Raw genomic sequence first — 15,043 nt, 5'->3', positions numbered from 1 at the left:
AATATCTATCCTTGTCTTCCAAAGTCACTAGCATTGAATGAAGATAAGGAAATATCTAAGCTGTGCCTGCTCTTCAGAACATCAAAACTCCTAGATTTCTTCTAAGTATTTCCATTAATGTACACAAACATTCTTTTGACTGGATTGCAAACTTTAAGATAGCAAGGACCATGTCTATTTTACACACTATACGCCCAGTGCCAGGGGCATACTTTGCCATATGGACCAAGTCCTGCCCACAGCCTGTCTCTGAACGTCTCATAGCTAAGAACGGTTTTTAAATTTTTTAAGCGCTGTTTAAAAAAAAAGAAAGAAAGAAAACAAAGAGGAATATGTGACAGACCATATGGCCCCTTCACAAAGCCTAAGTTTTCCCATCTGGTCCTTTTTAGAAAATGTTTGTTGACCCTTCAGTTTTTGTTAAAAGTGAAGGTAGGGAAGGGAGAGGTGAGGGAGCTCAAAAATGGAAAAGGACAAACAGATTTGCAATAAATATAACTGGAGATCACTACCAACAGTACAAATCACATAATAAGAGTTGTACAGGTCTTTAAATTGTTTCTCGCCTTCCATTTCCATGGATTCCAAGAGAAACTGAGGATCTTTCATTGCATATTTTAGAGATCTTTGGGGGTAACCAATCAGTTGTTGAATCACAGGTGCTCCTAGAACTAAATTTAAACATTGGTAGTACACCTCTTCTCCAACCAGCCTAGTTAACAGAAATGTTAGTCATCAGCAAAGTGGCAGCCACTTTAGTAAGGTATCAGTTCATGGGTCTGGACCCTCACAGATATATCTTTCCTTCTACAGAGACTAAGTAGCTGATTGCATCGACACTCCACAACAGTTTCCACATCTATTCCCATGTGACCTGTTAATTCAAAATGTCATCATTTAGAATGTTGCAAAAGCCCTGAGTTAAAGTTCTGAATGCTGAAAAATGTTCAACCAAAACATGAAAGTTCCATTCTCAAGTAACATAAAGGAGCGGTATTAGACCGATTCACAGCAGTGTCTCTCAGAAGCACGTACAAAAGTACCTGGAAATGCTGCTCCATCACTTGGATTTTTCCCTGGTCTGGACACTTTTTCAGAGCTCGATCTGCATAGTGGAAAAGGATTTCTACCATCTGTAAGGAAAATAGCCTTGTATAGAAAATCAAAACATATCTCTAATATTTTTCAATATTAATATGAGTGGATCTTCCTAAGTAATACTGAATCAAGCTATATTAAAAATATAATTTAAAATTTTAGCGTCTTTATTTCCCATTATTTTTAACCCCAGACTACTAATTTCTTTCAGGCTTGGGAAACTACTAATTTGCCAGTCTCCAGGTTCTGGACCTCAGTGGTAGCTCTGCTGCTCAGGAAATGAAAAACTGAAGTCCAGCTCTTCAGAAATGCTCTGCTGCAGGTCTCTCCCTCAAGAACACAGATAGAGGGACACCTGGGTGGCTCAGTTGCTAAGCATCTGCCTTCAGCTCAGGTCATGATCCCAGAGTCCTGGATTGTGCCCCACATCAGGCTCCCTGCCCAGAGGGAAGCCTGCTTCTCCCTCCCCCACTCCTCACTGCTTGTATTCCCTCTCTCGCTGTTTCTCTCTCTGTGTCAAATAAATAAATAAAATCTTAAAAAAAAAAAAGAACACGGATAGAACACAACTCCCTAAAGTATTCTAGCAAATGCTGAGAAAACAATTCATGCGTCTGAAGAGTGACCAATTTCTATTCATGTGTCCTATATGCTTACACTAATTTGGAATATTATTTTTACCAATGCATTTGTACAATTTTTAAAAAAGAGGAATGACTATGTAATAAACAGATTCAACCAAGTCAAGGTTGGGGAAATAAAGCCAACATTAAATATTAACATTAACAATTTAATGCTAATTAATAATAATAAAATATTAGCCCTCTCTGCTACCTCAGGCAACACAAACACACATGTAGTATTTCTATTTCTCAAAATCACCTGTTTATGAAAACTAACACAAGTTGACTTTCTATGGGCTATAATTAGGCTCAGAAATAATCCAGATCCTTGGCTTTCTCCCTTCTCTTTTCTGCTGTCTTTTGGCTATTTTACAATTTTATCATCTTCAAGAGAGTAAGCAAGAAAAAAAAGGAAAGGTGATAAGAAGAAAGTTTAAAACCATTCAGGATGATACCAGGGAATTATAAACTGACTTGTTTTTTATGTATTCTCTCCTTGACTGTAGCCATCTACCTAATTATGCCCCAAATTATTAACGGATACCAAAAGCAAATCTGTACTGTACCCTAGTGAAGGCCCTATTAGAATACTCACCCGATCGGCAACAACAGCCTTGCGCTTACTGGCATCTCCTGATAATCCTGCAAGGAAGCAAAATCCAGCATAAAAACAAAGTCGACATCTTTGGGACTGAAACTGTTACGGTCTTTTATTTACAAACTGTGCTCACAACAGACATTATTTTAACAAGCCTAGGTATCAAATGACTAATCTGCCATAAGAGCATCTCCCATCTACTGGACCACATAACATATCAACGTAATTCCTTTTTATTTCAACAGTGAATTTTCCTTACAAAATAATTTTAAAAACAACATTAAAACTCTATATCCTGTATTTGTCATTAACCTTTCTCACTAGAAGTCTGTTAGGTTTGGAAACATCTTGTTCATAAAATATTTGAACACTACGCTAAAATGTATTCTGTGAGTGATTATTATTATTATTATTATTCATTCCTCTACTCTAAATAATGTATACTATACAGGTATTCTGTTAACTTACCCACTACAGCTTTCGCTTTTCCTTCATGGAAAGACCATGCAAGAGCCAAGGCTTCTGTAAGACAATCTTGTTTGAGGAGATGATCCACTCTCTAAAATGAATAAATGAGAAAAGATAGACCCCTCTGTTTAATCAACTACCAGTTGGAATTCCTATTCTACCTAATACCTTTTTCAGAAGTTGTTGCTTAACAGCTAAAATTATTCCAATGACCATTTGACTATCTTCTTTTTTTTTTTTTTTTAAGATTTTATATTTTATTTGAGAGACAGAGAGAGAGAGAGAGACCACGTCCCCCACAAGCAGGGTGGGAAGGGGGAGAGAGGGAATTCCAAGCGGACTCAACACTGAGCACAGAGCCCAACACGGGGCTCTATCCAGGACACTGAGATCATGACCTCAGCCAAAACCAAAAGTCAGACAGCCAACCAAATGATCCACCCACGCACCCCTGTGACTACCGTATTCCTAAGAAAAATAATTTCTTAAAGCACTGTATAGTACAGTGACTGTACAGACTAAAACAGGCAGCCACAAGGCCTAAAGATGAAAAGAGGAAAAAGCTGGAATGTCACTGTTAACAAAAATGGCTAGTTGTTTATCACAACATCCATTCACTCCCTCCTCTTCAGTAACAAATCCCATGTGTACCTGAGACAGCAATATACCAGCTTAAAGACATTTCTAAGACCCCCTTGTAGCCACTCGGTGCCATGTCACTAAGCACAGGTAAGTGGAACTGTTGTCTGGCCTTTCTGGAATATGACCTTAAAAGGCAGGGGCCAGCCCTCTCTTCCCTGTCCTCCTGCCTGGAATGTGAACTTAAGAGCTAGAGCTCCATCAGTCATACTCGAACATAAAATGAACTAGAGATAAGAATTCACACACAAGGTTGGAGGAACAGGATAGTTTACTAAAGACCACAGAGTTGCCACACTAGCCACAGACTCTCTACCTCCAGATTGTTTTTACATAAGAGAGAAATCTTGGGGGCACCTGGGTGCTCGGTTAAAGCCTCTGCCTTCGGCTCGGGTCATGATCTTGGGATCCTGGGATGGAGCCCTGCATTGGGCTCTCTGTTCAGCGGGGAACCTGCTTCCTCCTCTCTCTGCCTGTCTCTCTGCCTACTTGCAATCTCCATCAAATAAATAAATAGAATCTTTAAAAAGAGAGAAATCTTGTTGAAACCACTGTTATTTTAAATTTTCTGATATACATAGCTAAATGTAATCCTCATTTAAAGCCAGTTTTGTCAAATCAAGTACCTAACAGTTACAGTGATTCTGATGTACACTTCTGAAATTAGAGCTCCTGGCGGTCATCAGTGGCGCGCAGGGAAGAGAGAGCCAGTGCGCAGGGCAGGTAGGGTCCAGGGCTCCCCCAGACCCCTGAGGAGACACTGGGCGGGTCCTGACTTCTCCCCCTTAGGGCCCCTGCTTCCCCCTGCCTCCTTTGAGCCAGGAGGCACGCTGGCTCTGATGGGCGGTGTCCCTTCTGGCAGGCCCCTCCCTGGCCTGGCTAAGCAGCCAGAGCCCTGGGGTGCGGGGGGCTTGGGTGTGCAGTGTTGACTTCCTGGGCAGTGTCTGGGGGAATCCAGGAAGCTCAGGCCTCCACGACCCAGCAGACAGAGCTCCCAGATTGAGCCAAGACTACAGAACACCCAGTTACATTTGAAATCTCAGATAAACATTTTTTTATTTTTCAGTGAAGGCATAAGTATATCCCAAACAGCTAAACAGTTATTCATTGTTTACGCGAAATTGGAATGGCACCTGGTGTCCTGTATTTTACCTGACAGCCCTATGGGAGGCAATGGCTAAGACCTTTCTTCCCCAACACTAAAAACAAGGTCCCAGTTTGATGAGCGTGCGAGTATGGCCAGATTTCGGCGTGCACGTGTGTCTGCGCACGTTTGAAATTAAAAAGCATAAATCCAAATAATCTTTTCCAGCAAAGTCAAAACAAATGTTAAGATATTATCAATTCACAGCCCTAACATGTAAAGTTACTTCGAACTCACCTCTCTCCAGCTTCTCAGCATCATCACATAAACAGACTGGAAAATAAAAAAACCATAATTAAATGATCATCTTTAACAGCCTTGTTTGGGACACATTTGTCCCAGTCCCACATCTCATTTTACATCTAAGGAAAAAAATACTTCATACTACAGTGAGAGGTATCTACTAAAGGGCTTTTAAGGGCCCACATTAAAGAGTAAATTAAACATTTAACAGTCACTAAGTCTATCATCCAAGGAGTTGATTCCACAGAGAAGGAACAAAGAATGCCCAAATCCCTGTACTAACTTGATAATATTTTGAATTGTAACAATGAAGAAATATTTCCTCTAAGTTAAAAAGAAAAAAAGCAAGGAACAAACTAATATACAAAAAATCTCCTATTCCAATGATTCTATTCTAAGTCAAACACCTCAATGCATTTTAATATACCCTAAGCTGATGATCTAAGCTAAATAGCATCTTAATTATATGACATATATACATGATAAGGTACCTTCCTGGTCATGAAAACATTAATGTGAAAATTATGAAAGTATATCCTTGAATCAAGAAAATAAGCATCCTATGATAACCTAAATGAAAGTAAAAACATGTCTAAAAGTAGAGAAAATAAGCTAAAAATCACAACTATATAACCCCTGAAAAGGGAGCTGCCTGGCTCAGTCAGTTGGAGCATGAGACTCTTGATCTTGGGATTGTGAGTTCAAGGCCTGCACTGGCTGTACAGCTTACTTGTAAGAAAAAAAAAAAAATCCCCTTAAAAAAAAATTACATTATATATATATATATATAGCAGTATATATAGTTATATTAGTTATATATAGTTATATTAGTATAATCTAATATAGATTAGATTATAGATTATATATCTATCTCCCCTAAAAGTTTTAGATTACTGCTATCAATATTCACTTTACAATGCCCAACTCTCTTTACCAGAAACCTCCTTTAGCCCCAACTATCCTGACACAAACAAATGCCAAGTTACAGAGCAGAGGAGCTTACTTTTGTCCCCAAATAAAAGATCTGACCACCATAGCTACTGATGGATTGATAACAAGCCTTCTCTCCAACCAAAGCCTATTAAAAAAAAAAAAAAAGTAAAAATCACAACATGCATTAGAAGTCTCATTAATTTTTATTTATTTATTTTTTTAATAAGTCTCATTAAGTTTTAAAGAATGTCAAGTACACAGACTAAATTTTAGGTCAACATAGTTTTATTCCATAAATTAGTGGGGAAAAAATGTCAGTCAAGTGCCAGTCTGTCAGAGGAAGCAGCAGAAAAGACAAAGTGCAGAAAGTTGATTCCCTGCTTATATATGGTCATTTTACTTTTCAGAATAAGAGAGACATGGGAGGAATATGCCAACTTTCGAAATTTAAAGGGAAACTGTTGCAACCTTCCCATTATTGGAAGACAGACATTCACTGAAGAACACGGCCGTTTGAAAATGGTACCTCTAAGCTCTTTGAAATCAACATCAACCTAAAACACAACAAGAAACAGGAAGACGAAGCAGCGTAACATATGGGAGTCAGCCTAGCCCAGCTAAAGAGAAACAAAACCTATCATGTGATAAATATGGATTGTGAATTTTGACTCTGTTACTGAAGGTAAGACCCTACTCTAAACAACTTTCAAACTTAGGACGTTCAGTTATTCCGTCTTTGAAAAACCCTGCAGTTTCTGTGGAACTTAACTACGTTAATATTTGTAAATGTCCCCAAGTATATAAATGGTCAATAACTGATAACCCCAATAACTGGTAACTTTTCACTATGAAATTTAAAAATGTATACAAAGGTGGGGAGAATATACAATGAACAATCTGCAGCCATTAACCAGCCTCATCAATTACAAGATCATCTCCAATCTTGCCTCACCTGCACTCCCACGGACTACCCTATACACAGTATAATTCTGAGATGATTCTCAGATTTTGAGTATTTATAAAAATTCAGTATATGCATAATAAATTAGTCCTTTTTAACATAACCACAACTGCATTAGTCTACTTCTCAAAATTTAACAATATGAAATAAAAATAAGTAAAAATCCTCAATATGAAATAAGTGTTTGGACTGCAAATGGTCTCATAAATGTCAAATATTGTTGAGGTTTTTGTTATTTTTTTTTGCTTTTTCTACGTTTCATGTGTCTAAATCAAGATCCGACCAAGGGCCACATTATCGGAGCTGGCTGATAGGTCTCTTAACGCTCTTTTAAGTTTATCCATCTCACTCCTTTATTTTCCCTGAAATTTACTGCTGAGAAACTGGATACTTTTCTCATAGTTTCCTACTATCTAGATTTTGCTAACTGCATCCACAAGGAATCTTTTAACATGTTCCTCCACCTTCCCTTCCATATTTTCTCTGGAAGAAGCCTGATCAGAATCAGGGTCCTTTGCTTTGATTTTGGTTTGTTTTTTTTTGGCAATATTACTTTAAGTATGATGTTAGCTATAAGATTTTTATAGGTGCCCTTGTTTATATGACTAAAAATATTACTTTTTATTCCTAATTTGCTGAGTTTTCTCAGGGATGGATATTGAACTCTACCAAATGCTTTTTGTCTTGAGATGATAATCATGGCTCTTCTTTAATAATCAACTAATATGGTAAATTATACAGATTCTGAATGCTAAACCAAACTGGCATGCCTTGGAAAAACAGCATGTGATCATAATCTATTACTTTTTATACATTGCTGTTTTCTATTTGCTAATATTTTAAGTATTTTTGTTTCTATGCTTATGAGAACATTAGTCTGTAGTGTTCTTCATTGTAGTATCTTTGTCTGATTTTATTATCGGAGTTAATCTAGTCTTAAAAAAAGTTATGTGGGGGCACCTGGGTGGCTCAGTGTGTTAAAGCCTCTGCCTTTAGCTCAGGTCATGATCCCAGGGTCCTGGGATTGAGCCCCTTATTGGGCTCTCCGCTCAGTAGGGAGCCAGCTTCCCCCTCTCTCTCTGCCCGCCTCTCTGCCTCCTTGTGATCTCTGTCAAATAAGTAAATAAAATCTTTTTAAAAACAAAAAAAGTTAATGTGGTCCCTTTTTGAAAAAATTTTTGTGTATAACCATTATTTTTTTTCCCCCTTATATAACAGACCTCATTAGTAAAGCTATCTGGGCCTGGAGCTTTCCTGTAGAAAAATCAATCTATTTCTGTAACTGCTGCACAGTCACTTAGATTCTCTATTACTTGTTGAGTCAGCTTTGGTAATTCGTGTATTCCAAGGAATTTTTCCATTTCATCTAAAGTTGCTGAATTGATTGGCATAAAGTTATGCACATCTTTTAATATCTATAGACTCCCCAGTGAGGACACCTCTCCCATACCTGATACCAGTAATTGTGTCTTCTCTTTTTCTTGATTAATGTCATTAGAGGTTTACCAATTTTATTTCTCTTTCAAAGAACCGGCTTTTGATTTCTTTGATTTTCTCTATTTTCTATTTAATTGATTTTTGTTCACCTTTTTATTTTTCCTTCAATCTACTTTAATTTTGCTCTTTTTCTATTTCCTTAATTAATACAAAAGGGCACTGATTTAAGATCTTCTTCTTTTCTAACGTAAGTATTTAATTCTGTGAGTTACCCTTAAAAAACTGATTTAACTGTAGACTACATATTTTGGTAAGTTGTATTTTCATTCAGTTTAGAATATATTCCAATTTCCTCTGAGACATCTTCTTTGACTCATTGGTTATTTATAAAACAGCTGTTTAATTTCCAAATATTTGGGTTTTTTCAAGATTTACCCTGATGATTCCTTGAACAATTTATGGACGTTTGTTTTACAGCCTAGCATATAACCTATATTGGTGCACATACCACATGCTCTTGAACAAAGTTTGTAATCTGCTTTCCTTCAGAGGAATATTCTATAAATGTCAGGTCAGTTGGTCAGTAGTGTTTAAGTCTTCTATGCCCTTAGATTTTCTGTCTACTAATTATAATAAAGACAGACGGGTTTTGTCAGGTTTTGTGTAATTGTGGCTTTGTTCGTTTCTTTCAGTTCTGTCAGTGTTTGCTTTATGTGTACTGGAGGTCTGATACAGGGTACATAAAACTTTAAAGTTCTTATGTCTTCTTGTAAGCCCTTTTTATCAATCTGAAATTTGTTTATATCTCTGACAATATTTCCTTCTCTGAAATCTAGCGATTATGATTAGAGTTTGCATGGTATGTCTTTTTCCATCATCTTACTTTTACTAGATCTATGTCTTTATACTTAATGTGTTTTGTAGACAGCATAGAGTTGGTTCTTGCTTTTCTTTATCCAGTCTGACAATCCCTGCCTTTTATTTTTATATTTTTATTTTATTTTCTTATTTTTATTAACATATAATGTAGTATTTGCCCCGGGGTACAGGTCTGGTGAATTGTCAGGCTTACACACTTCCCAGCACTCACCACAGCACATACCCTCCCCAATGTCCATAACAATCTCTGCCTTTTAATTGAAATATTTGGGCTATTTATACTCCCTGTAATTAGTGATATGGTTGGGTTTGGATTTATTATCTTATTAACTGTTTTTTCTACTTGTCTATTCCCTTTTTTATGCTTCACTGAATTTGATATTTTTTAACATCTCATTTTGTCACTACTATTAGCTTATTTAGTTACACTACTTCTTTTTCAGTGACTGTTCTAGTATTCACAATACGTAACTATAACTTATCTCCCTGTACATTTAAATATTACACAATTTGATGTATAATGTAAATCCTTACAATGATATACTTCTATGCCTCATTCCCTGCTGCTATATACTACTTTCATCTTTCATACTACTTCTATATTATCATAAACATTACAACATATTATTTTTGTTTTAAATAGTCAATAGCTCTTGTTATATAATAGTACTGAGGTATAATTCATATACCACAAAATTCACTCATTAAATGTAAAATTTAGCAATTTTTAATAAATTTACAGTTGCCCAATCATCACCAAAATCCAGTTTGAGAACATTCCCATCATTCCACAGAGATTCCTTGTTCTCATTTCTAGTCAACCTTCATTCCTACTCCCAGTCTCTAGTAACCACTAATCTACATCTATCTCCATAAACTTGGCTTTCCTGGACATCTCACAGAATCAAACAATCTTTCTCTATGGCTTCTTCCACTTAACATAGTATTTTTGAAAAGGTTCATCCATGTTGTAGCATGTGTCAGTAGTTCATCCTCTTTACTGCAGAAAAGTAGTATATTACAAGGCTAGGTCACTTTTTGTTTATCCATTAACCAAGTGGTGGACGTCTGGAAGGCTTCCATTTCCCAGCTATTATGAATAACATTGCTATGAACATTTGTGAACAAGTGTTTGCGTGGGCGTATGTTTTCACTTCTCTTGGGTATATACCTAGGAGCAGAACTGCTCAAATGAATACTGCTCAAATGAATATGTTCAACACTCAGAGTATGTTCAGCCTCTAAAATGTTTTCGACAGCAAGTGCGCCATTTCCCACCAGCAGCGTGTCACAGTCCCAGTTTTTCCACATCCTCACTAACACCTGAGACTGTCTGCCTTTTGAGTTATACAGTCAGTCTGCTTGGTGAGAAGTGCTCGCTCACTGCAGTTTGGAGTTGTATTTCCTTGATGATGAAAGATGTCTGAAAATCTTGGCTATGCTTGTTAGCTATTTATCTGTGTTTTATTTTGGGAAGACTCTATTGCTCTATCTTCAAGTTCACTAATGTTTTTTCCTATCTCATCTACTGACATTAATCCCATCCAGGGCATTTTTCATCTCAAGCACTAATAACTTTTATCTCTAGGAGTTAGATTTGCATCTTCTTTAGTATCTTCCATGTCACTACTTAACTTTTTGGACCTATGGACTATGGTTGTAATAACTGTTATGTCCTTATCTGCTAATTCTAACATCTGTTTCAGGTCTAAGTCAGTTTTGATTGATCTTTGTTCTCACTATAAATTGTGCTTTTCTTCTTCTTTACACACCTCATAATCTGACTGAATGGCAGACACTATGAATTTTACCTTGTTGGGTTCTGGAAATTTCTGTATCATTAATATTACTGTGCTTTGTTCTGTGGGTAGTTAAGTTACTTGGAAACAGTTTGATTCTTTCCGGTATTATTTTTAAGAATTGTAGTGGGGACCAGAACAGTGTTTATTGTGGTCTTAATTACTCCCCACTACAGAGGCAAGATGGTCCTGAGCATTCTACCCAATGTCCTATAAATCATTAAGTTTTCCTTCTGGCTGGTATAAACAAGCCAATGTGAGCACTGGATATAGTTCCTTCTCAGTCTATCAAATAATTCTTTCCCTGGCCTTTGGGTAGATCAGCATTTGCTGATCAGTAGTCTGCTGAATAACCAAGGGGAACCATAGGTATAGTGCTTGCTCTCTTCTCCAGTATCTGGCCCTGCAAACTCAACCCACCATAGTCTTCCCACAGTCTCAGCTCATGAAGTCCTTTAGGCTCCAACTGGGTTCTACTCCCCTGAGCTATAGCCTGGAAACTCTCTCTAGGGCTCTGTCACTTGTTTCCCATTTTGTCAGGGACCGCTGTCCTTCATTGCCTGATGTCCAGTATTCTGAAAAGTTTTTTTTTTCCTTCTATATGGGAGAGTAAATCTAGTGCCCATTATTCCATGTTGGCCAAAACTGCAAGTTCAAAGTCTAACACCATTTCTAATAATCATTCAGACACAAGAAAGTATCTAAGTATGGGAGAGTAATTAGTCTTCAGTGAATTCTACTGCATTACCATTTCTTATTATAGATTGTCTTGGTTTCTAAATTCTGTGGCTGGAAGACCCTTTCATATTTAAACTCTGAAGTTCTAATATCTCAGGGAGATTTGAATAATGGCTGCATATCACACCATAGGTGCTCATTAAATATGAACACCATTACTATTTTTCTTTCTCAAGAAATTACCCAGGAAAGCCTCTAGATGTCCCTCTTAAAAATTAATGGTTTAGGCTCTTCCTCTCAGCGGCCTGGGGTGACCTCTGAAAATGGTTCGCTATTCGCTTGACCCGGCAAACCCTACGAAATCATGCAAGTCAAGAGGTTCAAATCTCCGTGTTCACTTTAAGAACACACGTGAAACTGCCCGGCCATCAAGGGTATGCATATCCGAAAAGCCACCAAGTATCTGAAAGACGTCACTTTGCAGAAGCAGTGTGTGCCATTCCGTCACTACAATGGTGGAGTTGGTAGGTGTGCCCAGGCCAAACAGTGGGGCTGGACACAAGGTCGGTGGCCCAAGAAGAGTGCTGAATTTTTACTGCACATGCTTAAAAACACAGAGAGTAATGCTGAACTTAAGGGTTTAGATGTCGATTCTCTGGTCATTGAGCACATTCAGGTGAACAAAGCCCCCAAGATGCGGCGTAGGACTTACAGGGCTCATGGTCGAATTAACCCATACATGAGCTCTCCCTGCCACATTGAGATGATCCTTACTGAAAAAGAGCAGATTGTTCATAAACCAGAAGAGGAGGTTGCACAGAAGAAAAAGATATCCCAGAAGAAACTGAAGAAACAAAATCTTATGGCCCAGGAGTAAATTTGCACAGAATAAATGCAAACAAAAATATAAAAAAAAATTAATGGTTTAGGAAATCACAATTTGAAGAAATTTAGCTGCAAACTATCTGTGTAAATTGCTAAAGGTCATTATCATGGTTGCTCAAGATATAGTAAAATAAATACTAAGGTAATACTCATGTGTCTTCCTTCTCTCCAGATTCCTACATTTCATCTATCCCCTATTCTTAAAGAATCTCTTTCTTTCTCTCAAAGCCATCTTGATCTTTTAATGCCCTTAGTCACCATACCTGCTTGGGCCTTTACCAATCACCCAAGTCAGTCTACCTATCTCTGCCATTCAACCCTTAAATCTATCAGGCTTACTGCCACCATATTAAATGTTCTAAAATATTCTGCTTGTGCAATTTCTTTCCCATAAATTTTCAACTGCATTTCATTATTTTAGTATAAAAGTTAAAATTCTTTGGTATTAAATCAGTCACACTTCCAAAGAAAAGAATAACGGGAATTACTGTTTTAGTTCACATTCCTGAATACTTATAAACACACCCATATCCACCTCAATCTAGACAGCAAGATAACTAACTTCTTGGGAGTTCCGATTTCTAAAACAAACAACAATAAAATACCAAGTTTATCAAAGGAATTCTAAGATAATGGATCACCCTTACCAGTGCCTGGCTAACATTTCCTCCAGTGGCCAGGGATTTGAAATGGCTGCTGTTATAGACCAACTGAACTTCTGAGATCTCCACTGTTTCCAGTTCTTCTTGAGTCTGCCGATCAATCACATGCAACTTTTCCACACTGTCCAAGAGCACAACTGTGCGTGAGTTTATCCACTGCAAATCAAGCACACCACAAAAAAAAGTGAGGCCCATCCTACATCATCATTCAGGACAAAAAGAAAGCCTGGCCACTCAGTTAAATTATATGGAAGATTTTATCTGTTTAGTAATTTGATGAAAACAAAATCAGAGCAAGAACTACTTGATGACAGTAGTGGCTAGACAGTACTGGTTAATAATGCATAACACAGTAATGAGTTCTGACAGTGTTAAAATGACCCATAGCATTTAAAAAGGTAACTAAGAAGGGAGCCTGAGTAGTTCACCTGGTTAAGTACCTGACTCTCAGCATCATGAGACCAAGCCCTGTGAGCTCCCCTGAGGTTTAATAGATATATTAGAGTATATATTAGTTTTAGTAAAATTCTTTAAATCGTACACTGGCACAAATGAATTAAACAGAATGACAAACTATGCATTTCTCACGTTTTGACATTAATTAAAGTGCAAATAAACCTCATAAACCTATGTGGTCAAGTAATTGTTAGAATTTACATAATATATATTTTAAAACAGAAGCATTCTAAAATATGTATTTCTTTTAAAACCTCCCCACCAATTATGGGAGAGCTCCTTGCTTTTCTATCTCTCCATATTCCAAATTTTCTTTAATAAGTACTATTATAATTTTAGAGTTATGACATAATAATATTAAAAATCTTCTGAAGGATGCCATTTTGATAAATTTCTTGGGTTTTATAGGTCTTCTTTTCTTTTTTTTTTTTTTTAAGATTTTTTTTTATTTGTGAGCCAGAGAACGTGTGCATGTGAGTAGGAGGAGGGGTGGTGAAAGAGAGTCTTCAAGCAGACTCCCAGTGAGTGTGGAGCCTGACACAGGGCTCAATCTCGTGACCCATGAGATCATGACCTGAGCTGAAACCAAGAGGTGGATACCCAACCAACCGAGTCACCCAGGCACCCGTACGATTTCTTTAAAAAAAAAAAAAAAAAAAACTTGGGCGCCTGGGTGGCTCAGTGGGTTAAGCCGCTGCCTTCGGCTCAGGTCATGATCTCAGGGTCCTGGGATCGAGTCCCGCGTCGGGCTCTCTGCTCAGCAGGGAGCCTGCTTCCTTCTCTCTCTCTCTCTGCCTGTGTACTCTCTCTCTCAGTGTACTTGTAATTTCTCTCTGTCAAATAAATAAATAAAATCTTAAAAAAAAAAAAAAAAAGAGGTGGTGCCTTAAAAAAAAAAAAAAAACAAAAAAAAACTTAAAAAAAAAAAATTCAATCCCTCTCCAGGAAACAAGTGAAATTTTAAAATCTGCACAATTTAGGGGGTGCCTGGGTGGCTCAGTCATTAAGCGGCTGCCTTCGGCTTGGGTCATGATCCCAGGGTCCTGGGCTCAAGTCCTGCATCGGGCTCTCCACTCAGTGGGAAACCTGCTTCTCCCTCTCTCTCTGCTTGTGTTCCCTCTCTGTGTCTCTGTCAAATAAATAAAAAATAAAATAAAATAAAATCTTCAAAATCTGCTCAATTAGAATTTTAAATTAGCCAGAACAAAGTGCTTCTCCTGTACTTTCTCTCGCCAGCATTCAAGTTGTTTCATTTATGACCTATTCCATGCCATCAAGGATTATTTGCATAATACTATATCAAAAACAACCAAGTTAAAATGGATCACTTTTAACATAAGTGAAAATACACTCATCACTATAAGGGAAGGGTTTTTATTCTGTTTTTCCCCCCAACATTTCTCTCTCAGAAAACAGGGAGTTTGATGCTCAAATCATTTACAAAGGGCTCCTATAAGGTGCTCTTTTGATTATTTTAAAAAACAACGTATCATTTAGGAAAGACACATTATTGGCCTTATACAACCTTAGTCAGTACTAG

General features: G+C 37.4%; 1 protein-coding gene and 1 pseudogene across 4 annotated transcripts in view; one reads left to right on the top strand and one right to left on the bottom strand.

The window, feature by feature from the left end:
• Positions 1-15,043, bottom strand: part of VPS8 (VPS8 subunit of CORVET complex) — a 246,408-nt gene that overhangs the window by 183,444 nt on the left and 47,921 nt on the right. For all 3 annotated transcript variants that reach the window (XM_082693431.1, XM_082693433.1, XM_082693432.1), the window contains exons 15-20: positions 13,033-13,203; positions 5,817-5,891; positions 4,808-4,843; positions 2,788-2,878; positions 2,317-2,363; positions 1,044-1,133 (exon numbers count right to left, since the gene is read on the bottom strand). In XM_082693431.1, the coding sequence (XP_082549557.1) occupies positions 1,044-1,133; positions 2,317-2,363; positions 2,788-2,878; positions 4,808-4,843; positions 5,817-5,891; positions 13,033-13,203 (510 nt within the window). The remainder of the gene's footprint in view (positions 1-1,043; positions 1,134-2,316; positions 2,364-2,787; positions 2,879-4,807; positions 4,844-5,816; positions 5,892-13,032; positions 13,204-15,043) is intronic.
• Positions 11,767-12,417, top strand: LOC309845543 (large ribosomal subunit protein uL22 pseudogene; annotated as a pseudogene). The gene has a single exon. The product of its transcript is annotated as a large ribosomal subunit protein uL22 pseudogene (transcript).

Source organism: Mustela nivalis (assembly GCF_964662115.1).
Source record: "Mustela nivalis genome assembly, chromosome: 1".
Lineage (NCBI taxonomy): Eukaryota > Metazoa > Chordata > Mammalia > Carnivora > Mustelidae > Mustela > Mustela nivalis.
Note: the sequence above shows the minus strand (reverse complement) of the source record. Positions and strands in the feature narration are given on the sequence as shown.